The sequence below is a fragment of the Zophobas morio genome, unplaced genomic scaffold, assembly GCF_036711695.1.
Source record: "Zophobas morio isolate AGI-343-1 ecotype UQ-CSIRO unplaced genomic scaffold, CSIRO_AGI_Zmor_V1 ptg000014l, whole genome shotgun sequence".
Lineage (NCBI taxonomy): Eukaryota > Metazoa > Arthropoda > Insecta > Coleoptera > Tenebrionidae > Zophobas > Zophobas morio.
Window position 1 is genome coordinate 12281717 of NW_026972119.1, and position 26629 is coordinate 12308345.

Below are 26629 nucleotides of genomic sequence, written 5' to 3' on the forward strand. Positions count from 1 at the left end.
TCAATACTTACCTCGTATTTTTTTACTAGAAAAATTATAGAGGCATTTAAATTCTAAACTCCACCTGAAATTATGCATACAAATTTTATTGTACAGTATTTGTAAAAATACAAGTTTTTTTTTTAATTTAGTACTGTTATATTAATTTACAACTTCTCTCAAACAAAAACAATAGTAAAATCTGAACTTAATAAATTTAGTTTAACCTTACTATACAACTAACATTGTACTATTTATTTTGAAAATTTTACAACATTATTAGACAAAACATTTGAGATCACAGTCACTTTTACAAAAAAAGAAAAATGATAAAAACTAATTACACAACGTAATGAACATGACAGTTTTTTGAAGATGTAATGTACAAGCTTAATTATTTAATGACGAATGGTGCAGAATTGCCATGTTGAGGTAGCGTAAATTTAAAACATTAAGACGAAAAACTTAATACTTTGTGAAAAGCATTTACATTTTCCTTTTAGGTAATTGAAAATGCTTAAAACAACGGAGCACGGCAGTTTTTCATCTTAACTACATTTACTATATGAGATACATAGTCTTTTCTTTTTAATTATTGTAAATATTACAAAATCACTCACCCTCGCGTAAAAGGAAAATTACCATTAACAACCCTGTTATGACAATGAACCGCTTAAAGTAATTTAATAATATAAAATTAAAAAAAGATGATGCAGTCCAAACGAGCTTATGTTAGTCAGTTTATGATGATAACGTCGATACAATACAATAAAACAACAATAAAAAATACGACCAAAGACGGATATGAATCTTTATAAGGTTTACAAAAGTTCATTACCGACTCTAATCGTGCTTTTGATTGCTGTAAAAAATTAGAAACATAATTTCTGAAGTCAAAATAACGCCGTTAAAAAGAATTTTGTTATTTTTATTTATTGGTACTTTTTGTCATTTGTAAAATTTTATTACTGCAATTCACTAAAATTTTAGTTCACTCGCTTAGATTTAAAAAATATCCCCAGATCCAGGTTTCGTAGAAAATTTTTGAACTTCTTTTACCGAATTCAGGCCATACCAACAAAAAAATCGCAATATAATATGATCAAATTATGATGCTTATGAAGCATCATCAGCATCATAATCCGATCATATTATGTACGTGTGTAAAATCATTTGGAAACAATTTCTGATGTCAAAACAAGGTTTCAAAGGGTCATTTTTTACATTTACTCTTGGAGACTCAGTTTCCATTTTTATCACAATTTGAATAATTTTATTAGTCTTACGGTGACTGCAAACTAACCAAAATTTTAAAATTTTGGTTCGCTCTGTTTATAAATCGCATTCTTTAGATTTTAAAAAATATCGCCAGATACAAGTTTCGTACGAAAATTTGGAACTTCGTTTAGCGAATTCAAGCCACCCACACCAAAAAATTGCAATATAATACGATCAAATTATGATACTTTGATAATATAATACGAAACACAAGAAATACCGAGAGAACAATAAAAAATACGCTCAAAAGACGGAAATAAATTTTCGTAAGGTCTACAAAAATGTGTTGCCGTCTTTGAGCATATTTTATATTTTATTCTCCCGGTATAACAAAACTTACGTATATAAAAATAATTTCTGATGTCAAAACAACGTTTGAAAGTCATTTTTTTACATGAAACCTCCATCATTTGTAAAATTTTATTACTGGATTATCTACCAAAAGTTTAGTATTTTCGTCCGTCTAGTCGTAAAATATGATCTTTAGTTTTACAAAATAACCCCAGATCCAAGTTTCGCAGAAAAGTTTGGAACTTTTACTGAATTCAAACCACAACTTCTTGAATGCTTTTTTAAACGGAACTCTTATCAAAGTTACCAAAAGCGATTCACAAATTCAGTAAAAAAAAACAAAAAAATCTAGTAAACAAGTTTATGGAGACACTTTTCATTTTGAACAAATTTTCTTTGGTTTTTTTTTAAGCGAAACGTTAGAATTTTGTACTTTAAAAACGATGTTTATTTGACAACAGAAAACATCAAACAAATTTTATCGGTTTCCTGTTGTGATCATCATAAAAAATACCTAAGTTAAATTTAGTACGTAGGTAGTTATATACAAGTTTTTTTAAATCAGAAAAATAAAATAAAAACCGTAGTTATTGTATATATTGTGGAAGACAGTCTGAGACCCATTACTAAACGAAGGTTACCGATCAACGCCAGCCTAACTATAAATTAAGAACCATTTCTTAACTCTCCAAAATTAATTAATATTATATTGCACAGCACTCTTTCGTTTGAACTGCAACAATGAAACAGAAAACACGTAAAAGGAAGCAAAATAATACTGAAACCTACTAAAAACAGTAGTTACTTAAAAAAAACTCCTACGTGAACCACTCGAAAACTTAATTTTTTTAACCGGAGGACCCTTATCATCAACGGAATGCCGATCTTTCGCACTCATAGCCCTAACCCTCTGTAACCGTTCTCTAAACGTTTCTTCGGACGGAGCTTGATATTCTTCCAAAAGTTCATGATGTTTAGTCTTATCGAGCGTTTTAATTTGAAAATTATCGTTAGCCACTCCGCCAGGAATTGCCCCCGTAATTTCCACATTATAAGTATTCGCCAACTGCAAAGTAGCTATAAAATATCTAGCAACTTCCGCCGCGTTTTTCCCCTTCACGATGTCCTTAAAATACCGCTGTTCCCCGATTTCCGACGGTTCAATAATCCTAGCACCGTATTCGTGAATGTCAAAATCTGCCCGATTTTCTAGGGTTTTGAGTTTCGGTATTATGAAAGAGCGCCACTCACGGACGTTTTTACGGTAGCCTTCTTGTTGTTCGAAGTCCATGTCCGATAAAGTGGATACGTTGCGTGGGGTGGTAATGGGGGGGTGGGGTGTTGACGTCATCCCAAGAACACCTCTGTCTTCAGATAAACTACGAGGTGGTTGGTGTGAAGTTGATATAGGCGATACATTGGGGTCGGGAAGGTTAGGTCGTATACTTGTAGGAGTTTCGTCTGGTTTATCTGGAGAAGTTTCGAGATCGTTTTCTTCTTCCTCTTCTTCGCCGTTTTTACATTCCTCGTCCGACATTTCGGCGTCGGTGTTCACTGGAGTGGGGTCGTTCTCGTCTTCGTCTGACATGTGGTTGTCTTCTTCTTCTGATTCATCAGAGTCTGAGAGTTGAGCTGGGACTACCCCTAAAATAACGAAATTAATTCTGATCATGTTTTATTATTGTACTTGCTGATTTAATTTTGAAAATTAATTAATTAGTCTTGCTTTTTTATAAATTGTAAATCTAGTTAGATAAGATAGTAGCTAGAAAAATTTTTTAATCGAATTACCTCTTTTCTAGAGTTATAATTTGTCCTTTTTGATATCCTCATTTGGAAAAAGTGATTAACATTTCGGCAATTATTTTCATTTAAGTGTTCCATTTTCACACAAAATATTAAACTTCTAAGTCCAATTAGCGATAACAATTTTTGATAAGTCGTCACCTGAGAACTTGTTTGATCCACAGACCGGAGCGCGCTCAAGCCAATGTCGACTCTAAGCGTTCAGAATTGAAAAAACAAATTGAAAAGTTCCCAAAACTGAAAAATCGGGAAATCTATAAATCGAAAAGTCGAAAAATTCAAATATCGAAAAATTGTAAAATCGAGAAGTCCAAACATGAAGAAATAAAAAAAATAAAAATTTAAAAATCGAGAAATTGAAAAATCAAAAACATCGAAAAATTGGAAAATCGAAACATGTTTAAATAATGGAAAATCGAAAATTTAAAAATTCCGAAAATTGTAAAATTGAGATATAGAAAAACTGAAAACTCGAGAAATCGAAAAATGTAAAATTTTAAAAACTGAAAAGTTAAAATATCGAAAAGTCGAAAAATTGAGAAATCTAAAGTTTAAAAAACGCAAATTGAAAATCCAAACAGTAAAAAGTTAAGAAATCGAAATATCCAGAATTAGAAAAATCGAAAAGTCGAAAAACTGAAAAATTACAAAATTGAACAAAATTTTTAGGAAGTTAATTGAAAAATTGAGAAATCAAAAAGTCAAAAAGCAAACTCGAAAAATCAAAAACCTGAAAAATCGTAAAATTGAAGAACTGAAGAACTGAAAGATCGAAACTTGGAGAAGTCGAGAAATGGGAAAATAAAAAAAAAAATGATTAATTGAAAAATCGGATATTGAAAATTCTGAAACGTCAAAATTTGAAAAATTAAAAAATATTGAAGAACTGAAAAATCGAAAAATCTAAAATTTACATCATTGAAAAATTAAAATGTAAAAAATTAAGAAATCTAAACATCAAAAAATAAAAAAAAAATAAAATTTAAAAATCGAAAAACTGAAAAATCAACAAACCGAGAAATCGAAACTCGAAAATTAAAAAAAAACTGGAAAATTGAAAACTCGAATAATACAAAAATCGAAACAGAAAAATCGAAAAGCCGAAAAGTAAGAAATCGAAAAACCCACGAATCGAAAAATCGAAACATTGAAAAATTCAAAAACTGAGACATCGAGAAACGAAATAGGCCAAAATCGAAAAATCGAAAAGTTAAAAATGGAAAAATTGATAAATCGAGAGATTGAACTATCAAAAAATTGAAAAAACGAAAATTTAATAATTCGGAAAATTAAAAAATTAAAATATAGAAGAACTGAAAACTCGAGAAATCTAAAAATCTAGAATTTCAAAACTGAAAAATTAAAATATCGAAAAGTAGAAAAATTGAAAAATCGAAATATAAAACAGTCGAAAAATTGAAAAATCTAAAGTTTAAAAAACGAAATATTGAAAATTCAAACACTAAAGTCGAGAAATCGAAATATCCAAAATTAGACAAATCGAAAAGTCGAAAAACTGAACAATCACAAAATTGAACAAAATATTTAAAAATTAGGAAGTTAATAATTGAAAAATTGAGAAATCAAAAAGTCAAAAAGCAAACTCGAAAAATCAAAAACCTGAAAAATCGAAAAATTGAAGAACTGAAGAACTGAAAGATCGAAACTTGGAGAAGTCGAGAAATGGGAAAATAAAAAAAAATGATTAATTGAAAAATCGGAAATTGAAAATTCTGAAACGTCAAAATTTGAAAAATTAAAAAATATTGAAGAACTGAAAAATCGAAAAATCTAAAATTTACAACATTGAAAAATTAAAATGTAAAAAATTGAAAAATTAAGAAATCTAAACATCAAAAAATAAAAAAAAAATTAAAATTAAAAAATCTAAAATTTAAAAATCAAAACACTGAAAAATCAACAAACCGAGAAATCGAAACTCGAAAATTAAAAAAAATTGGAAAATTGAAAACTCGAATAATACAAAAATCGAAACAGAAAAATCGAAAAGCCGAAAAGTAAGAAATCGAAAAACCCACGAATCGAAAAATCGAAACATTGAAAAATTCAAAAAGTGAGACATCGAGCAACGAAATAGGCCAAAATCGAAAAATCGAAACGTTAAAAATGGAAAAATTGATAAATCGAGAGATTGAGCTATCAAAAAATTGAAAAAACGAAAATTTAATAATTCGGAAAATTAAAAAATTAAAATATAGAAGAACTGAAAACTCGAGAAAACTAAAAATCTAGAATTTTAAAACTGAAAAATTAAAATATCGAAAAGTTGAAAAATTGAAAAACCGAATCATTGAAAAATTCAAAAAAGGAATCAACGTTAAAGTTTAGTTTAATTTGTATAAAGTACCCATAGGATTTTTTTTCCTCTACTCTGTAATTTCTCTGTTAAATAAATAAAAAAACTGAAAAATCAAAAACCTGAAGAACCGAAGAAATGAAAGATCGAAACTTTGGAAAGTCGAGAAATGGGAAAATCAAAGAATAGATTAATTGAGAAATCGGAAATCTGAAAATTCTGAAACGTCAAAATTTAAAAAATTGAAATACATATATTGAAGAACTGGAAAATCGAAATCTAAAATTAAAAACAATGAAAAATTAAAATATCGCAAAATTGAAAAATGGAGAAATCTAAACATCAAAAATCAAAAAAGTAGAAATTGAAAAATTTTTAATTCAAACATCGAAAAACTGAAAATTCAACAAGTCGAGAAATCGAAACTCGAAAATTAAAAAAATTGGAAAATTGAAAAATCGAATAATACAAAAATCGGAACATAGAAGAATCGAAAAGCCGCAAAGTAAAAAATCGAAAAATCGAAAAATCACAAAATTGAACAAAATATTAAAAAATTAGGAAGTTAAATAATCGAAAAATTGAGAAATCAAAATGTCAAAAAGCAAACTCGAAACATTGCAAATTTAAAAAATCGAAAAACTGCAAAATCAAAAACCTGAAGAACTGAACAAAATAAAAGATCGAAACTTTGGGAAGTCGAGAAATGGGAAAATCAAAAAATAGATTAATTGAGAAATCGGAAATCTGAAAATTCTGAAACGTCAAAATTTAAAAAATTGAAATATATTGAAGAACTGGAAAATCGAAATCTAAAATTAAAAACAATGAAAAATTAAAATATCGTAAAATTGAAAAATGGAGAAATCTAAACATCAAAAAATCAAAAAAATAAAAACTGAAAAATCTAAAATTTAAAAATCGGAAAACTGAAAATTCAACAAATCGAGAAATCGAAACTCAAAAATTAAAAAAAATGGAAAATTGAAAAATCGAATAATACAAAAATCGAAACAGAAGAATAGAAAAGCCGAAAAGTAAAAAATCGAAAAGCCGACAAATCGAAAAATCGAAACATCGAAAAATTCAAAAACTTCATCGAGAAATCTAAAAATTAAAAGATCGAGAAATCGAGAGGTCGAAAAGTCGAGAAGTCGAAAAATCGAAAAATTGAGAAACCGAAATAGGCCAAAATCGAAAAGTTAAAAATGGAAAAATTGATAAATCGAGAGACTGAACTATCAAAACATCGGAACATCCGCATCTCGATAAATCCAGATCTCAAAAAATTGAAAAATCGAAAATTTAAAAACTCGGAAAATTAAAATATAGAAGAGCTGAGAACTCGAGAAATCTAGAATTTTAAAACTGAAAAATTAAAATATTGAAAAATTGAAAAATTAAGTAATCGAAATATAAACAGTCGAAAAATTGAAAAATCTAAAGTTTAAAAAATCGAAAATTCGAAGAAACGAAATATTGAAAAATCCCAAAAGTGAAAGGAATATCAAAAACTGAAAATAGAAAAACCAAAAAGGCAAAGTCGAAAGTTCGAAGAATTGAAGAAGTGAAAAATCGAAACTTGGAGAAGTCAAGAAGTGGGAAAATCAAAAATAGATTAATTGAGAAACCGGAAAACTGAAAATTTAGCAACGTCAAAATTGAAAAATAGAAATATGTACTGAAGAACTCAAAAATAAAAAATCGAGAAATTGAAAAATCTAAAATTTAAAACATTGAACAATTACAATACCACAAAATTGAAAACTCGAGAAATCCAAACAACAAAAAATCAAAAAACAAAAATTGGAAAATCTAAAATTTAAAAATTGAAAAACTAAAAAATCAACAAATCGAGAAATCGAAACTCCAGAATAACAATCGAAACATCGAAAATTTGGAAAATCGAAAAATTGAAAAGCCCAAAAGTAAAAAATCGAAAAACCGAGAAATCCAATCGAAATCGAAAAATCTAAAATTTAAAACATTGAACAATTAAAATATCGCAAAACTGAAGAATCAAGAAATCCAAAAATCAAAAAATAAAAATTCGAAAATTTAAAATTTAAAATTCGAAAAACTGAAAAATCGACAAATCGAAACTCCACAATTTAAAAAATTGAAAAATTGAAAAATCAGATAACTAAAAAATCGAAACATTGAAAAGTTGGAAAATCGAAAAACCGAGAAATCCAAAAATCGAAACATCGAAAAATTCTAAAACTAAGACATCGAGATATCGAAAAATCACAGGATCGAGAAATTGAGGAGTCAAAAGCTGAAAAGAAAAGTTAAAAATAGAAAAATTGATAAATCGAGAAATTGAACAATCAAAACAACGAAACATCTGAATTCGATAAATCGAGAAATCAAAAATTTGAAAAAACGAAAAATTTTAAAAATGAAAAACTGGAAAATCGAAAATTTAAAAATTAGAAAAATTGAAATATGTATAGAAGAACTGAAAACTCGAGACATCGAAAAAGCTAGAATTTTAAAACTGGAATATTATTACATCGAAAAGTTGAAAAATTGAGAAATCGAAGTATAACAATGAATTGAAAATTCAAAAGTAAAAAATCAAGCAATCCAAAAATCGAAAAGTCGAAAAATCGAAATACATATTGAAAAATCTCAAATAATGAAAGAAATATCCAAAAAACTGGGCAATTAAAAAATGGAAAATTGAAAAATCGAAAAACTAAAAATTCAACAAGTCGAAAAATCGTAAGCTTAAAAAATCGAAAAATTGAAGAACTGAAAAATCGAAACTTTGAGAAGTGGGAAAATTAAAAATAGATTAATTGAGAAATCGGAAAACTGAAAATTTAGCAACGACAAAATTTGAAAAATTGAAAAATAGAAATACTGAAGAACTGAAAAATCAAAAAATCGAGAAATCGGAAAATCTAAAATTTAAAACATTGAACAATTAAAATATCGCAAAATTGAAGAATCGAGGAATCCAAAGATCAAAAAATTTAAAATTTGAAAATCGAGACATCGAGAAATCGAAAAATCACAGGATCGTGAAATTGAGGAGTCAGAAGCCGAAAAGAAAAGTTAAAAATAGAAAAATTGATAAATCGAGAAATCAAACAATTGAAAGATCCAAAAATTTAAAAAATGAAAAACCGGAAAATCGAAAATTCAAAATTTAGAAAAATTGAAATATAGAAGAACTGAAAACTCGAGACATCGAAATATTAATACATCGAAAAGTTGAAAAATTGAGAAATCGAAGTATAAAACAGTCGAAAAATTGAAAAATCTAAAGTTTAACAATGAATTGAAAATTCAAAAAGTAAAAAAACGAGAAATAAAAAAAAACAGCAGTCCAAAAATCGAAATATTAAAAATCTCATAACTGAAAGAAATATCCAAAAAATTGAGAAATTAAAAAAATGGAAAATTGAGAAATCGGAAAACTAAAAAAGCGAAGGCGAAACATCGTACGCTTTAAAATATAGAAAAATGGAAGAAGTGAAAAATCGAAACTTTAGGAAGTCGAGAAATGGAAAAATAAAAAAAAAATACTTCAGAAATCGGAAAACCGAAAATTTAGAAACGTGAAAATTTGAAAAATTGAAAAATCGAAATATTTAAAAACTGTAAAATTGAAGAGGACAAAAATTGAGAAATCGTATCATTGAAACAATTATATCAGTTTAAAAACCCTTGGCAAGTTTCAGTCAGTTTCTAGATATAGTCAAATAAAAATAAGCGTCAAATTCATTTAAATACAATTTTCGGATCACGTTACAACGCGTTGCTTCATATTTATTATGTCAAGTATATTTTCATATTTTGTACATATATGGCTACACACATTTTTACGGAACAATGTTAATTATGGATTTATGGATAACTCCTCGTATAAGAACAGAGTGAAGGGTGTTTGCTTTTGCTAATGTTTGATGGCGCCATCTGATGTAGAGTAAAATAAACCTAATACGTTGGCTAACTGTAGTGAAAATGCGCGTTGACAAAAAATTTTGCCCATGCTGTATGTGAATCTAAGCATTCATTCCTTCTACTAATTTACTCAACAAAATTATAGATAACGTTATCAATTTTTGGGATAAAAAAAGAAACAATTTTATTAACATCTTAGTGTTCACACTGTAATTGAAAACCGAATTTCACACTACACATTAGTCGAGAACGCACTCAAAAAATGTGTTCTCATTTTCAACATTTTAAGTTTGGAAACAAAACGGATCGCCAATACCGAAGGATAATAAGATGCAGATAGCTGCGATCGACTTGACCAGTACGCAAAATGTATCAAAACTTATTTCCATAGGGTACAAAATACCGATATTTTCCGTAACTCACCACCAGGCGGCAGCTAAAACTTCAAAATTCGACCAATCAGTGTACGAGTGCGCGGTAATTACATGACATAATTCTCAACAAAGTTATTAAATATTTTTAGACAAATATATAGAAAATGTTGACATACCTTCTCCTTCAGCTGCTTTGTACTGCATACGACAAAATATTTCGAAGTCACGATATTTAGCTGTTATTCCAGTAGATAATTTTTTCAACGCTTTTTCTGAGATTCTTTTTGTCGTTTGAACTTTTCTCCTTTTATGCTCGGCTTTATCTTCACCCTTGATAAAAAATTAAAGTATGACAAAATTGACAAAAGTAAAAATTTACCTGTTGTAATTGTAAAAGCGAAGACCATCTCTTTACTGGTTTTTGTCTTGTAATTACAGTAGAACGTGATTTGTTATCAGCAATGGGACTTTTGGAAGCTTTTGCGGATTTTACTACCTCTTCAGCAACTGTTGATACTGTAGAGTTTGCTATTACATCTTCTGTTGATGTAGAAATGTCTGTGTTCGAGATTTCTTCCCTCACAGGAACTTCTTCAGTTGCTATACAATCAGGAGTACTGACTTCTGTAGGAACGTTATCAGCAGCAGTGACCACTTCTTCTGCAGGAACATTATCAGAAGTTTCTGGATTATGATCACTGTTTGTAGCAACATCCCCAGTAGCTGGATCTTCAATAATAACATATACTGCAATATCACCTTCTGCCTCACATTCCTCATTCCCATGATCTTCAACATCTTCATAAAACGCTGAATCTTGGCTGCAAGATTTGCTTCTGTTTTCCAAATTTTTATTAATTTGTTCAAAAGACTCATCAACTTCACAGTCCTTTGGATCATCATGGTCTAGAGAATTGCAAGGACTGGGACAATGTTCTGACAGTGAAGTCATGTGATCATCATCAAACAATGAATCTGCTAAACTAGCTCTTCTCATTTTATCCCTTATAACTCTAAATGGTAGTTTCTCAAGACACACAGAACTCTTTCTACAAATTTGTTCTACATTTGATGAAGATGCTTCTTTTTCTGGGTGTCTGTGTGACTGGAAGAAGTTGTTTATGTACTCTTGGAGCTCTTCTGAATAAGTGTCAGCTGATTTTGTACTTGGAATTGACCTTTCCAGTAAAAAATCATTTACAACATACGCATCAATTCTCATTTTTGTAACGCAGTTGTATTCATCTGTCAAGAGGTTTTGTTGTTGTAAATGAAAGATTTCATCAATGAGGGACATGGAATGAAACTGGTCATACCTTCCAATGTAATCAACATCCTCACTATACACAGCATCATTAGGTGAAAAGATAAAATTTTTGTTTGGTGTGTGTGTTTGCAAACTATCCTCTAGATGGTCCTTTCTTCGAAATTTATCCCACTCTTTTGACAAATCCACAGTTTCATAGTCCTGATTCAAATAATCGACGTTTTCCACAGCCCCAAATGAGAAGTTATTGACTAACTTGGCAGTTTGGTTTTCCTCAGAGTTTGTCTTTCGTTTGCGTTTATATTTTCGTTTCCGCTCCTCCACTTTCTCAATCTCCTGATTCTTGTCGCCATTTCTACAAACAGATTGTTATCATTGATTTAGAGCACTACTGCATAATTTTAATGGCAAATTTTAAAAATATGTTTCCACTATGGAAAATAATTTTTATAATAAGAAAAACGTGTGTTTTTTAAGGTATTCAAGCAATGTTTTTGCTAATACAATAATAAGGTAGGTAGAAAGTAGTTTTGATAATGTAGCAAACCTAAAAATTCTGTACCTTCTCTACTTTTGAGAAATGATCATAATTTTACTAGAATTATGGGTAGTGTTCTGAGTTTTGTAAACTTACTGTTCTTCTGACAACAACAAGCGCTTCTGGTAGTCGAAAATTATATCCCACAGTAAATCAACCTTCTTACTGTACACATCCGCTGAACTCTGAAGCAACAACGCTGCCTCAGCAAAGTTCATATTAAATATACCATTTTCCAAATATCTGTCGCATTCGCCAAGTTTTTCGAGAAAATCGTCCAAAACCTGCAACACACACTTTCAGTGTCACCGAAGCAAAAATGCGCACTTTTACCTGGCTGAGATCAGCTTCAATGTTGGGATTTTTCGACATTTTCGTTATTTTGTCTATAAAAACAGTTATCTTTGAAGTAGGTACAAAATAATCGCTTTCGCTTCGTTTGTGCTCCATCCCTTCCACAATTTTTTTGGCGGACGATAAGTGGAACACGAAAAACGGGGGGTCTGGCCGAGGTCGGAAGGTTCAGCTGGGATTACGAACACCTTAGGCTGTTGTGCAACATGGTATTTACGAGATTTTCCTTCTAAACTGCGAATATTTCAAAAAATGTAAACATTGCATGAAAACACCGTGAAAATCTGCTTTCGGGAGCATGCGCATTTTTGAGCGATGCGGCCTTTTGAGGTTGACAGCGAAATTTTGACGGGAACGGAATTTGGCGGGAGATTCAAGTTTTCGTAAAGGAATATACAGGATGATCAATGATCATAGAAAAAGGTCGTTGATCAATTTGACTTTAAAAATTGTTGACAAGGGTTTGCGCTTGCGTATTTCACCATACGATTTGCTATAATCTAAAAATAACGAAAATAAGAAAGTTGTATGAGTATCATTCCTATACAAGAAATATCCAAAGTGGCCCCCAATTTGGTGCAAATACTTTTAAGAAAATTAGGTTACGACTGACATTTGTGACAAGCGAATTATCGTATTTTTAATTTTGTATACATATAAGAATTACTTGTCATTTTCAAGAACTTATTTTTAATTGCAAACTCAGTTCCGCCCACCTTTTTTTCTCTATTTCATTGTCTTACTTTTTTACTGTAAAATGCAATCTAAAATTTAAAGCAAAGTAAAAAGTGTCCCCGTCCACTCACCCCCTCTATTTCGTTTTGATCATTCATTCTTATTGGCTCTGAAGAACGGAAGTTGGATTTTATATCCATAAATAGAATCTAGGATTACATACTTTTTTAATAAAATTTAAATTTTACTAAATTTTTTTTTCGAAAAAAGTCTCAATTTTTACATTTTTCAATTTTTGATTTGCGATTTTTCTAGTTTTCATTTTAAATAAGTAATAATAATAATAATAATTTTTAAGATATTTTACACGTGAGTTTTACGATTTTAGATTTTTTCGAATTTTCAAATATTATTGGATTTTAAAACTTTTTCGTTTATGTGACTCTTCAGTTTTTGATTCCTCATTTATTCATTCCTTCAAATTTTCGATTTGAATTTTTTCAGTTTTTCATTATTTTTTTTTTGTTGTTAGTACTGGCTAAAATAAGACTGATTTTGACAAATGACGTACCCTCTAAGAAAATAGAGGGGGGGTGGATGGGGCTACTACTTGCTAAGATAAGACTGAACAATATTAAGGGTAGTTACTGGTATAAAGACGGGATAGGTGGGCGGGGCTACTGCTTGCCTATAAGACTTTCGAAAAAAGTAAATCCAGCTCCACCCACCTTTTTCCTGTATTTGATTGTCTATTTACTGAAAAATCAGAATTGACTTATATTTTGATAAGCGATAGAATCTGAAATATAAACAAAGTGACATTTTGAACATTCATTTTTATTGGCTCTGAATAACGAAGTTGGATATTATATCGATAAATAATAGAATCTAGGATTACATTTTTTTTTATTTAAATTTAATTGTACCAACATTTTTGCAATTTTTGTGGTTTTCATTTTAAATATGGATTAATAATAATAATGATTTTTAAAATTTTTTACTTTTTGAATTTTACTGTTTTAGAATGTTTCCATTTTTGAAATAATATTGGATTTTTACTTCTACAAAATTCCCTCGTCCATATAGTAAGACAGCTTGTCAAATTCAGCTGTTTCAAAAGATTAAAAGATTTCGTTATTTCAGAATTTGATAAATAAATTTTATTTAATATCTGCCACAATCTTTAAAATATTTTATTTTAAATTAACAAAGATTTCTCCGCCTGATACTATATTTTGAATATGTCAAACATTTTTTTTTATTTTTAACTATAATTTCTAATAAATTTTTTCATTTGCTTATCCAGTACAAAAAGTAACACCAATTTCTTTTATTTCCTGAAGCCTGTAGGAATGACAGACAGCTGAATTTTCCTTATCGTTCAAGCAACCAGTTGATATAATACCGGGTGATTATTAATGATTGAAGCAAATTTTTGTGTTGGCGACTCTAAATTATTGGCAGCAATGTAAGCATGTCAGTTCACAGTTGTCAATTTTGACATGACCGCGCTTAAAAACCAATATGTAGCAGCCACCAAGGACAATAAACAGTAAATAATCTATGTATGGTCCTTGGGCAGCCACTACTGAACTCGTGCCCAAAATATCAAATTGCCATCAGGTATGCCATCATAAAATTGTAAATATGTATCTAACCTAAAAAAAACACAAACATGAATAGTTACTCGGAATTTGTATAAATTTTATCAACAACAACACTTTTTACTTCAAAACCAACCTAAATTCGAAATTTAAGGTACCGCGCGTCTAGTTTTACATATCTTTTTTTATATAATTTAATTTTTTTTTTGAAGATTGTTAGGTTCTAGAATGTGAAAAAGTAGGTATCCCCGTCGCTCCAGTATCTGTGCTTATAAAAAAAAATGTTTCAAAATTATTTACAACTTCCCTCGGCTCTGAAATACAGTTAAACAAGTTCAACGTCTTGAATAAGTTATTACATAAATCGATTCTGCAAATTTTATTTTATGTGAACGTATAGTGCTAAAATTTAAAATGTGTGGATAAATAATCATTTAACTGATGTCGACTGAAATGCCAACTATGACATTGTGGCGGCACAATAACACATTGGTAAGCGGAGAAAGATAAGCGGCCTCGTGGTCCAGTGGTCAGGATACCTGCCCGGCAAGCGTGGGGCGTGTGGTTCGATTCTCACCGAGGCAGCAACATTTTTCTTCGCCTACATTTTTTTACATATATATCATACTTTTGATATTTTAAGGTTACAGCGTCACCATGAAAACGATAAGTATCCCTTGATTACTCATTCATACGTATTTTCTCAGAGGGTAAGATATTTGCCAAAATCAGTCTTATCTTAGCAAGCACTAGCCCCGCCCACCCGCCCTCTATTTTCTCAAAGGGTATGGCGTCTGCCAAAATTAGTTTTATCTGAGCAAGTACTAGCCCCACCCACCCGCCCTTATTTTCTCAGAAGATATGTCATTTGGCAAAATAAGACTTATCTTAGCAAGTACTAGCAAATGACATATCCTCTGAGAAAATAGGGGGCGGGTGGGCGGGCCTAGTACTTGTTAAGATAAAACTGATTTTGCCCCTATTAATCTTGTAAAAACTAGTGAAATTTAAAGGTGTTAAATTGCAAACTTCCATAGTAACGAGTTAAATTCCTAAAAATCTACCCGAAATGTGCAAAATGTGATGAGTTTTTCCTTGTGATTTATCATCGCATTTATATTTTTTAGATTTGCTTATACACATGTGGTTCACAAAATTCATGAATGTGTCAATTTATTTTATCGATTAAATCAGAAACGGCTCACTCCATTTTCTCAGAAAATTTTGGGAATACAATACTGTTATTTTTAGTATTACAGTGCACCCATCCAAGTTGATATACGTGTCCTTGCAAAAATGTATTTGCTCATCCCCCCTAAAAAATTGATGACGTCACCTCAAAATATTGATGAATATATCCCATCTTAAATGTGCAAAATATGTATGATGAGTTTATACTTGTGATTTATTTTTAAAACATAAGTAATTAATATTTTTTAAACTTACTTGTACACGATGTCTCAGAAAAATTAATGACTGATGAGTTGCTAAAAAATAAATATCCAATGAGATTAAGGAATTTAACTCGTTACTATGGAAATATGCAATTTAACAGCTTCTAAATTTAACAGGTTTTTACAAGTTTAATAGGGGCAAACTTAGTCTTATCTTAGCAAGTGCTAGCCCCGCCCACCCGCCCCTATTTTCTCAGAGTTTATGTCATTTGCCAAAATCAGTCTTATCTTAGTAACAAATATTAACCCCGCCCACCCGCCCTCTGTTTTCTCAGAGTTTATGTCATTTGCCAAAATCAGTCTTATCTTAACAAATATTAACCCCGCCCACCTGCCCTCTATTTTCTCAGAGGGTATGGGTTTTGCCAAAATCAGTTTTATCTGAACAGGTACTAGTCCCTATTTTTTTAGAGAATATGGCATTTTCCAAAATCAGTCTTATCGTAGCAAGTACTAGCCCCGCCCACATCAGATAAGACTGATTTTGGCAAACGCCATACCCTCTGAGAAAATAGAGGGCGGGTGGGCGGGGCTAGTACTTGCTACGATAAGACTGATTTTGGAAAATGCCATATTCTCTAAAAAAATAGGGACTAGTACCTGTTCAGATAAAACTGATTTTGCCAAAATAAGACTTACCTTAGCAAGTACTAGCAAGTACTACTCTCTAAGAAAATAAAGGGGGAGTGGGCGGGGCTAGTACTTGCTAACAGAAGTCTTATTTTGACAAATGACATATCCTCTGAGAAAATAGGGGGCGGGTGGGCGGGGCCAGTACTTGGTATGATAGGACTGATTTTGGCAAATGACATACCCTCTAAGAAAGTAAAGGGTGGGTGGCAAGGGCTAGTACTTGCTAAGATAAGATCTATTAAATTAGACATTTATCAAATGGACCCTATTGTAAAACTTATGGTAAGAAAAAATTTGTAAAATGAAATTTTATATTTCGTCTTAAAACAGACCTAGCGAAAATTTCTTAATAATACGAATTTAATTTTACAGAACATCGGGAAAATTATCGCTTCGTGACCTCTGGAAAACTGATCACATCAAAACTTTATTTCACAAATAATTGTTAAAAAATATGCCTCGAAATGATTAAAATTTACAAAAACTTTTTTAAATTTAAAAATTTACAAAATATTGTTGTGTTACATCCCCTTAAAGCTGTGACATTATAATAACATTATTGTATACCACTAATACAATATACTTACCAAAGAGAGTTTTACATTTGTGGTTTTACACCTTGTAACAGTAGAATGACATTGACGTTCAAGATTTCCTGGCCCCGACCGTACATATATGAGGTATTGTTAAAAAATAATAATAATATTTTTAATAAACTTTACAGTGTCTTTTTGAATCTAAGAAATTATTTTTTCTGAAAATTGGCAAAATTCTAGCATCCATTCAATGGTTATAGAATAATTATTAAAATTTCATTCCGTATACATGCAAAGCTCTTATAATTGTGTTATTATAAACAAATAAAATTTGCATAAACAACATTTATAATGTGTCAGTTAAGAAACTTAACCATATGATTGTACTTCAGAAATCAATAAGGTTTTTTTATTATTTCCATTGTAATAATGTTAATTTTGGCAAATGTATAAATTCATGTTTTTATTGACGTTTCATAAATCACAGAATACGAAAACGTAAGTTTCTTATTATTCGGAAGAAGTTTTAAAGTTTGCTAATGATAAATTTTCATTTGTCACTTTATGACCTGTATCTCCCTGCAAATACTCGTATAACCAGCTTATTTGAAATTTTATTATAACACTAATATTAATACATATTGACATACCACTATATTAAAATATTAATTTCTCCCTCCAAAACTTGATGACGTCATCTCCACAAAAGTCGTTAAATCGTAACAAAAAATGTTTCTATTAAAAGCACCGATTGGCGACATTTTCAGACGTTTCAAGCAACGGTCGTCCAGATATTTATAACCGGAAACGCTTAAACTATTTTCGCCATAAAAAATAATGTATTTCAAATGTTCCACCAAAAATAAATACCCATAAAACACTTCATTCAAATTAAGACCACCGACTCACATTCATTACAGCTAGAGTTTCTTTCAATGAAACCGGGTCATTCAATGTTTGTTTTCCAGTAATTTATTCCCGACGATAAGATAAAATCGCCTTAATCACCAATAAAAATCCACGTTTAAACAATCGAAAAGGCGCCAAAATCGAATCCGCCCGAACCGATCTCGTGATACTCCGCATGTGCAACATCCGTCCGTTGACAAATCCTAGCGATCATTTCCATTTCAATCCAAAACAAACAGAATCTCCACGGTTGATGTGTGAGTCAGTGAAATAATTGTGAATTAAATTAATTCTCTGAAGAAATGGGGCTCGGTGGGTGTTACGCAATCTTGAAATACCTCCTGGTATTGCTCAACCTCGTATTCGCGGTAAGAATTTTTTTGATAAGCCCAGATGCCATTTTGTGATTTTTCATAACAACTGCGAATCGATAATAACGAGAAAGGTGTCCATAGGTCAAACGCGGGAATTTCGTGTATTTGTGGCGGATTAGGTGGAATTTGGGGTCCGAAACCACCATTAATGGATTTGTTTTGGTTCGAGCTTTAAATCATCGCATTTCCTTAAACAATCGTTACGTCACGGAAGGTAACAACATGCACCTGTCAACGCGCCTACGCTGATTTGATTACTTAATTTACGAATTGTTTGATCACCGATCATGATTATTTAGTTAAGGTTTGGATAAAATGGAGGCGACGAAGTTATTTCTTAAAATGTTTAAAAGTGTAAAATATGCTAATTTTTGTACTTTTGCATAACATCATACCAAAACCGGAAAAAACAAGGTTATTGGTTTAGATTGTTGTCCGATTTTTTCCTCGTATGATGCATATAAAAAACCGCATTACTTGATATGACTGAGCTTACTGTCATAGATTAAAATTAGAACTTACCTAAGTTTAAAATCGCACCAAAAGTTGTTTTTAACTTTTAAATTTATTCTGTTTAATAATGTCTGCACTTCCAGACAAGCTAATGAAAGGTGAGACGCTATTCAACTAGTAACACCTCACATGGGTTTGTTGAGTAAACATACGATAAATGATAAATTAGAATTTAAAATATACCATGACTATAGCTTTTTTATAGTCCGAATAACAGCACCAACGCACGTTACATCGTAGGTCATAACTCAGAATTATTTATTTACGTGATGTAAGTAGCATTTATGATCAATTTATTGTACACCTGCATAACTCACCATGTAAGGTTTCTAAAATAGTATGGACCCTGACTTCCTATTTTAGTCCTTCAAAACTGGAAGGGCGTTACAAGAGGAATGTAATTTTAATAGAGTTGTCTCTGATTAACCCATACCAAATAACAATTTATGACGTTAAATATCTCATTAATGAGTTAACCCTATTGGCGATATTGTTAAACATATAATCTTCAAAGCTGCTGAACTGATTACTTTGGAATTTTGAAATGGTCAAACGCTAATCAAAAATTTTATGACGTCATCGCAAATTTTGTTTAAATAAAAAGTTTAAATAATCCTGGAAGCTTTTCATTAACGGTTTATATTGAACGGAAGTTTTTTTTTATTTTGCAGGTGCATTTGAAACCAGTTTTGAAATTTTGCCAACACTGTGACTCATGTGTGCAAAATTATTTGGTGTTTCCTAATTTTCTGGGGTATTTAAATTACAGAACTAGGGCATAGGTTATCACCTTTACCAATAAAGCTCCATTTTCTAAAAGTGTTTTTATTTAATTTTTTGTTTCCTTTGAATGGTTATACAGGGTGATCAGAGGTCCACTAAGGAAAAAGTTCTTCTAAAATTATGACAAATTTAAAAAAAAAATTAAATTTGTCACTATCAAAACTATTTTCCACCATCGTTAATTTTATTAGGGAAAAATTGGTTGATTACTTTAGAAAAACATTGTTTTCTTTAATGTTACTTATGAGTTGTCCCTGAATTGACTATTACCAAAGACGATAAGAATTGTTTTCTAATAATTAACCGTGGTGGAAAGCAATTTTGATCATCGACCGTGCTGCCATTCATTAATTGTTTTGCTATAGAATAGAATTCGCCATTAAAATTTGCACTAGTGCTGTGAATCACCCTGTATATTCTTTTCGTTTCGTTTTATTGAGTATGAATGAATTTTGTATGTATGTAATGACGTCATCTCCATTTGTGGTTTATGAATCCGTGTCGAAGTTTTACTTTAAGCATCCAGATTTTTGAAAAAAAATCAAAATTGTGTAACAACGTTGTACAATTATTCAACTTTAAAATTGCAAGATCAAATGCTTTGAAATCTGGCAAATGTTTTAAAGTTGTCGGAAGCATGATAAATCGTTAATCAAAATTTATCTGTTCATATTCCCTCAGGAACTGATGATGTCATCTTACAGTTTTATCGAATAAATGTTATTTAAATGTTAAAAGGTGACATAATCCTGAACTTGTGGCTTATGAATCCGTGTTGAATTTTTATCCTATACATTGAGTTTTTTGTAGAGATGTACCGACTGCAGTCGGCCGACTGTTTATAAATGCAACAGACAGTGGGTTTTTTTTTCTATTTCTTTGACTACCTTAAAAACTTGTTTTATTTTAATAAAAGGAATAACTGAAGTTTCTTTTTTTTCCAAAAAATGTGTTAAATTTTTTTGGTTAATTTTAACATTTAATTTTTTGTAGTAACTCAGTACAAAAATAAAGAATAACACAATTTAGGACAGTTTATACAATACTTAACCAATTTTAACCACTTTTTTGGAAAATTTTTGGAAATTTTGAATTCGCTTTGCGTGTTTATTGGACCATATATCGTGACGGCGATTTCAGAATCGTAACTAGCGGAAGATTATCTACACTTTGACACCAATTTTCGGTCGATTAAACTAATTTTAACCGGTTTTGACAAAGCCGACTAGTCGGCCGACTGTAGTCGGTACATCTCTAGTTTTTTGTATATAAAAAAATAAATAATTAGATGGTAGATATAAAAAATTATCGATTTCTCAATTTTTAGTTATTTCAGTTTTTCAATTTCTCGATTTTCAATTTTTCGATATTTCGATTTCTTCATTATTCGATTGCTCGATTTTATGATGTTTCAGTTTTACGATTTTTCGAGTTTTCAATTTTTCGATTTATCAATTTCTCGATGCTTTGATTTTCCTAATTCTCGATTTTTCGACTTTTCAATTCTTTAAATTTTCGACTTCGATTTTTCAATTTTTCGATGTTTCGGTTTTGGGATTTTTCTATTTTTCGATTGTTTCATTTTTCTTCAATTTTTTCAAAATTTCAATGTTTCAGTTTCTCGATTTCTTCATTTTTAGATTTCTCAATTTTCCGATTTTTTATTTTTTAAGTTTTCACGTTTCCAAATTTTCAATTTCTCGATTAATTGATTTTTTGATTTTCCCATTTTTCGGTTTCTCGATTTCAATGTTTCGATTTTTCAGTTTTTCAATTTTTCGAGTTCTCAATTTTAAAAACTTTCGATGTTTGGGTTTTGGATTTATTAATTTTTCGATATTTGAGTTTTGGGATTTTTCAATTTCTGGATATTCTTTTTTTTTTAGAATGTTAAATTTTTGATTTTTCAATTTTTTGATAGTTTCGAATGCTCGATTTTTCCGTTCTTCAATTTTTAAAATGTTTGATTTTTCTATTTCTGGATTTATCGAGATTTCAGTGTTTCGATTTTTGATTATTCAAATTCTGGTTTAATTGTTTTTTTGATTTTCGAATTTCTCGATTTCTCAACTTTTCAATGTTTCAGTTTTTCAATTCTTCGAATTTTCGATTTTCAGGTTTTTGATTTTTCGACTTGTCAATTTTTATTCATCTCAGTTTTGGAATTTTTCAATTTATCTTTTTTGTATTTTGGATTTTCGATTCCTCGGCTTTGAATTTTTCAAATTTTCGATTTCTCGATTTCTTCGTTTTTAGACTTCTCGATTTCTTCATTTTTAGATTTCTCAATTTCTCGATTAATTGATTTTTTATTTTCCCATTTCCCGGTTTCTCGATTTTTCAGTGTTTCGATTTGTCAGCTCTTAGATTTTTCGATTTTCCAATTTCGATTATTCGATTTTTTACTTTTTGGCTTTGAGAAGGTAAAATTTTTCTGTTTCGATTTTTTGATTCTTCAGTTTTTCGGTATTTTAATTTTTCAATTTTTTAAATTTTAGATTTTTCGATTTCTCGATTTTTCAGTTATTTGATATTTCTATTTTTCAATTCTTTGATTTTTAAATTTTACATTTTTCGATTTTTCAGTTTTTCGATGTTTCAGTTTTGGGATTTTTCAAATTTTCGATTCTTTCATTTTTTCTTCCATTTTTCATTTTTTCGAAATTACCGTTGAAGGATTTTTCAGTTTTTTTATTCTTTAATTTGTCGATTCTTCAAATTTTCGATTTCTCGATTTCTTCGTTTTAGATTTCTCGATTTCTTCGTTTTTAGATTTCTCGATTTCTTCATTTTTAGATTTCTCAATTTCTCGATTAATTGATTCTTTATTTTCCCATTTCTCGGTTTCTCGATTTTTCAGTGTTTCGATTTGTCAGCTCTTAGATTTTTCGATTCTCCAATTTCGATTATTCGATTTTTTACTTTTTGGCTTTGAGAAGGCAAAATTTTTTTGTTTCGATTTTTTGATTCTTCAGTTTTTCGGTATTTTAATTTTTCAATTTTTTAAATTTTAGATTTTTCGATTTCTCGATTTCTCGATTTTTCAGTTCTTCGATATTTCTATTTTTCAATTCTTTGATTTTTTAAATTTACATTTTTCGATTTTTCAGTTTTTCGATGTTTCAGTTTTGGGATTTTTCAAATTTTCGATTCTTTAATTTTTTCTTCCATTTTTCATTTTTTCGAAATTACCGTTTTAGGATTTTTCAGTTTTTTTATTTTTTAATTTGTCGATTCTTCAAATTGTCGATTTCTCGATTTCTTCGTTTTTAGATTTCTCGATTAATTGATTTTTTATTTTCCCATTTCTCGGTTTCTCGATTTTTCAGTGTTTCGATTTGTCAGCTCTTAGATTTTTCGATTCTCCAATTTCGATTATTCGATTTTTTACTTTTTGGCTTTGAGAAGGTAAAATTTTTCTGTTTCGATTTTTTTATTCTTCAGTTTTTCGGTATTTAATTTTTCAATTTTTTAAATTTTAGATTTTTCGATTTCTCGATTTTTCAGTTCTTCGATATTTCTATTTTTCAATTCTTTGATTTTTTAAATTTTACATTTTTCGATTTTTCAGTTTTTCGATGTTTCAGTTTTGGAATTTTTCAATTTTTCTATTCTTTAATTTTTTTCTTCCATTTTTCATTTTTTCGAAATTACCGTTTTAGGATTTTTCAGTTTTTTTATTCTTTAATTTGTCGATTATTCAAATTTTCGATTTCTCGATTTCTTCATTTTTAGGTTTCTCAATTTCTCGATTTTTCCATTTCTCGGTTTCTCAACTTTTCAATGTTTCGACTTGTCAGTTTTTCTATTTTTCGATTTCAAAAATCTTTGATGTTTCAGTTTTGGGATTTATTAATTTTTCGATTCTTCAATTTTTTATCCATTTTTCAATTTTCCGGTATTTGAGTTTTGGGATTTTTCAAAATTTCGATTTTTCGATTTCTGGAATTTTAAATTTCTGATTTTTCGATTTCTCGATCTTTTAATTTTTTCACCTCTTGGTTTTAGAGATTTTTCGATTTTTAAATTTTTCGATGTTTTGATTTTTTGATTATTCAATTTATGGTTTAATTGATTTTCCCATTTTTCGATTTCCCGTCATTTCACTGTTTCAATTTTAGGTCATTTCAGTTTTGGAATTTTTCAATTTGTCAGTTTTTTTATACCTATTTTGGATTTTCGATTTTTCAGCTTTTAGAATTTTCAATTTTGGTTTTTAAATTTTAGATTTTTCAATTTTTCGATTTTTTAACATTTCAATTTTGGGAACTTTTTAATTTCTGGATTTTTCAGTTTTGGATATTTTGGTCGGATTTCGGTTTTCCAATTTTTTGATTTTTAAAATTTTTTAATTCTGAATTTCTCGACATTGTGATTTTTCAATTTTTCGATTTCCCAATACATATTTCGATTTATATGCCACTGGTTTTGCAGGATTTGTTCGTCTAAACTTCAGAGGCGAGGGAACTTTGTCGAAATAACTTTCCACCACTCTTTCTTGTATTGTATTGTGGTTTTTTAATCTTATGTGAAGTTTGTTGTTATAATAATTAAAATTGTAGGCATCGGCAAATTAATTTTTTTGTTTTAATGTGACGTCATGGATTTTTGGAAGTGAATGAATAGGCAAATTATGTTTGAATATTCTGTTCGTTACTAAAATTCTATTATGTAGTGAATTATTGCTTAGTAACCAAACAGATTAAAATCCAAAAGTGAGGTGGTTCCAAATAAACGTTTACTTAATAAGTTTTTTATTTATTTCTATTTACCCTTTTTTTTATAAAAACTGACATTGTCATAGTAAAAACCATGTAGAGTGGAAATACTATGAGAGGAACATTTTGAGTCATCAGTTCATCACAATCATCACTGGCTTTGACCAGTGGCGCATCATTTGCGTTCACAAATTTCCGTATTGTATATATTTTATAAAATGCATAGTTCAAACTTTAATTTAAAATTTTATTTAGTTGTTTTTGCGCGGGACTGTTATTGATGAAATACAACATTTTAGATAAATCCAGTGGCGAGTCAATTTTCAATTTATTAGTAGCTTTCGAAGGGTTGCGTATTTTGAATCCTATCGCTCATGCTCCATTGGCGTTCCAACCTGTTGATCCGAGTTTTTCATGCAAACAAAAACACATTAATCAGAAAACCCCATGTGCTGTTTTGTATGTTTCATCCACCAGTTCTGTCTTTCCAGATATTAGGAATCGCCGGTACCGTCTTTGCAATATGGATGCTCGTCGACCCCGCTTACTCCCTATCCGTGACTCAAGACTACGTAATCTCAGTAGTTATAATTCTCATTGCGTCCCTCTTACTCATCATTGTGGCCGTTTTCGGCCTCATCGGTTCACTCCGCGAAAATCAATGCGCGTTAATAACCTTCTTCTGCTTACTTTTGATCATCTTCGTGGCCGAAGTTTCCACCGGAATCTGGGTCCACATCAATCGCGACAGCATTAAACTGCACGTTAAAAACGCCGTCGAGTACACTGTAGAACACGAATATTACCAAAACGAAAATCGCAAAAACATCTTTGACACCTTCCAGAGAAACGTATGTATAATTATCCACGAACACATGTATGAAACTATAGATTTGTTGTTATAGTTGCAATGTTGTGGCGCTAAAGCTCCTAGTGACTGGATGGGCAGCAAGCAGGTGTTGGTATCCGTGACGTCGAACCAGGACAACTACAGCATTCCGATGAGTTGCTGCCGTGAAAATATAGCAGAGGAGACTTGCCAAAAGAGGACCCAAAACATCAAACCGACAAGTTCTATTGATTATTCTGTCGTTTATGAACATGGCTGCTACAACGCCATTATGGCAAAACTGAAAGAGTACTCTTTTTGTATTTTGGTGGTCGGAATTGTCATTGCAGTTATACAAGTTTTGGGGCTGATCTTTGCACTCATCCTTGCGTTTGCGGTTAATAGATCAAATAGATACAAAGCCTAAGTACTTAAAGGATCCAAAAATTGTCTCATGTACAAATGAGGTCGTTTCTCTATTTTCCTCTACAAATTATTTTCAGATCAAAAATTTATGACAAAGAACAAAAGATTCACATATTTTTGATTGTGTACAAACTATATATCCTTACACTTGAAGTGTTGTAACGTGTGCCATATTAAAACGCTATTTTCGTACCAAGCACCTATATTGTAAAACTTTGGCTATAAACATTGACAGTTGAACTGTCTTTTCTAACTTGGTGGTATATGTCTAACATAGTTGTTTGGTAGAAAATAAGCGGGTGTATAATTAGCTTTACCTATAGATATAGTTTGATGTAAATCTTTCTAATCACTATACTCGAAAGATACGTATTTTCTGATATCATCCAATTTTCAATATGCACAATTTATGGTTAGCATTTAATACTCATTACTTACATTAGACTGATATTTATTTTCATTAATCTCATCCATACTTAGTAATCTCATTTACTACTGCCTCTAAGTTAACTCTAACTTAAGATATCATTCCTGAATGCTGTATAAATTGTCCTAGCATGACAGTGTCCAAGACAAACTGTAGATTAGACATAGCTAGACTTACAGATGTGTTTCGTATTGTACATTTAACTTTACTGAACTCTATCAGTTCTGTGCCAAAAGGGTATATTGAAATATTAATTGCAAATAAGTATTTTATAATTAGTTATATATTTTATGAAATATTTATTAAAATTACCTGTTACCATTACTACTAAAAACCATGCTTGGTGGTTGTAAATGGTTAAAATAATATATGGAATTGCCTGTACTAATATTAAAAAGTAAACCAGATCTAATGGAGTTGCATTAAGAAAAGCATGTTATTGTAAGTAAAATGTTTATGCATGACAAAAATTTATGCAATGTACTTCCGTTAAACAATCATTTTTTGTATGTAACTTCAGTAATATGTGGTGGAAATATGAATTTTGTTTTAGCTTATTTTGTTAATAAAGAGAATTCCAAAATTGGCTTTTTGTAATAGTAAAATTCCAAACCTATTCAACATTTGTT

The 26629-nt window shown here is 30.1% G+C and overlaps 2 protein-coding genes across 4 annotated transcripts; one reads left to right on the forward strand and one right to left on the reverse strand.

Moving 5' to 3' along the window:
- Nucleotides 1–103: 103 nt before the first annotated feature.
- LOC135129281 (uncharacterized) lies at nucleotides 104–18925 on the reverse strand. 3 transcript variants are annotated; one of them, XM_064056443.1, is made up of 7 exons: nucleotides 17892–18114; nucleotides 17672–17837; nucleotides 12099–12353; nucleotides 11862–12049; nucleotides 10340–11582; nucleotides 10137–10290; nucleotides 104–3192 (listed from the first exon to the last, which is right to left on the reverse strand). In XM_064056443.1, the coding sequence occupies exons 3-7, from the start codon at nucleotides 12213–12215 to the stop codon at nucleotides 2354–2356; spliced, it is 2541 nt and encodes an 846-aa protein (XP_063912513.1). In that variant the 5' UTR covers nucleotides 12216–12353; nucleotides 17672–17837; nucleotides 17892–18114; the 3' UTR covers nucleotides 104–2353. The 3 variants fall into 3 exon arrangements, with proteins under 3 accessions (XP_063912513.1, XP_063912510.1, XP_063912512.1); XM_064056440.1 differs by lacking the exons at nucleotides 17672–17837; nucleotides 17892–18114 and adding an exon at nucleotides 18827–18925; XM_064056442.1 differs by having other exon boundaries at nucleotides 17672–18114.
- Nucleotides 18135–26583, forward strand: LOC135129283 (leukocyte surface antigen CD53-like). The gene is made up of 3 exons (XM_064056445.1): nucleotides 18135–18298; nucleotides 24810–25169; nucleotides 25224–26583. The coding sequence occupies exons 1-3, from the start codon at nucleotides 18233–18235 to the stop codon at nucleotides 25572–25574; spliced, it is 777 nt and encodes a 258-aa protein (XP_063912515.1). The 5' UTR covers nucleotides 18135–18232; the 3' UTR covers nucleotides 25575–26583.
- The last annotated feature ends 46 nt before the right edge of the window (nucleotides 26584–26629 follow it).

Coding starts and splice junctions, on each gene's coding strand:
- LOC135129281 (XM_064056440.1), bottom strand. CDS start 12,215: ATGGAGCACAAACGAAGCGAAAGCGATTATTTTGTACCTACTTCAAAG. Junction 11,583..11,861: donor TTGTTGTTGTCAGAAGAACA/GTAAGTTTACAA, acceptor ATCTGTTTGTAG/AAATGGCGACAAGAATCAGG. Junction 3,193..10,136: donor CAAAGCAGCTGAAGGAGAAG/GTATGTCAACAT, acceptor TCGTTATTTTAG/GGGTAGTCCCAGCTCAACTC.
- LOC135129283 (XM_064056445.1), top strand. CDS start 18,233: ATGGGGCTCGGTGGGTGTTACGCAATCTTGAAATACCTCCTGGTATTG. Junction 18,299..24,809: donor TGCTCAACCTCGTATTCGCG/GTAAGAATTTTT, acceptor CTGTCTTTCCAG/ATATTAGGAATCGCCGGTAC. Junction 25,170..25,223: donor TTGACACCTTCCAGAGAAAC/GTATGTATAATT, acceptor TTGTTGTTATAG/TTGCAATGTTGTGGCGCTAA.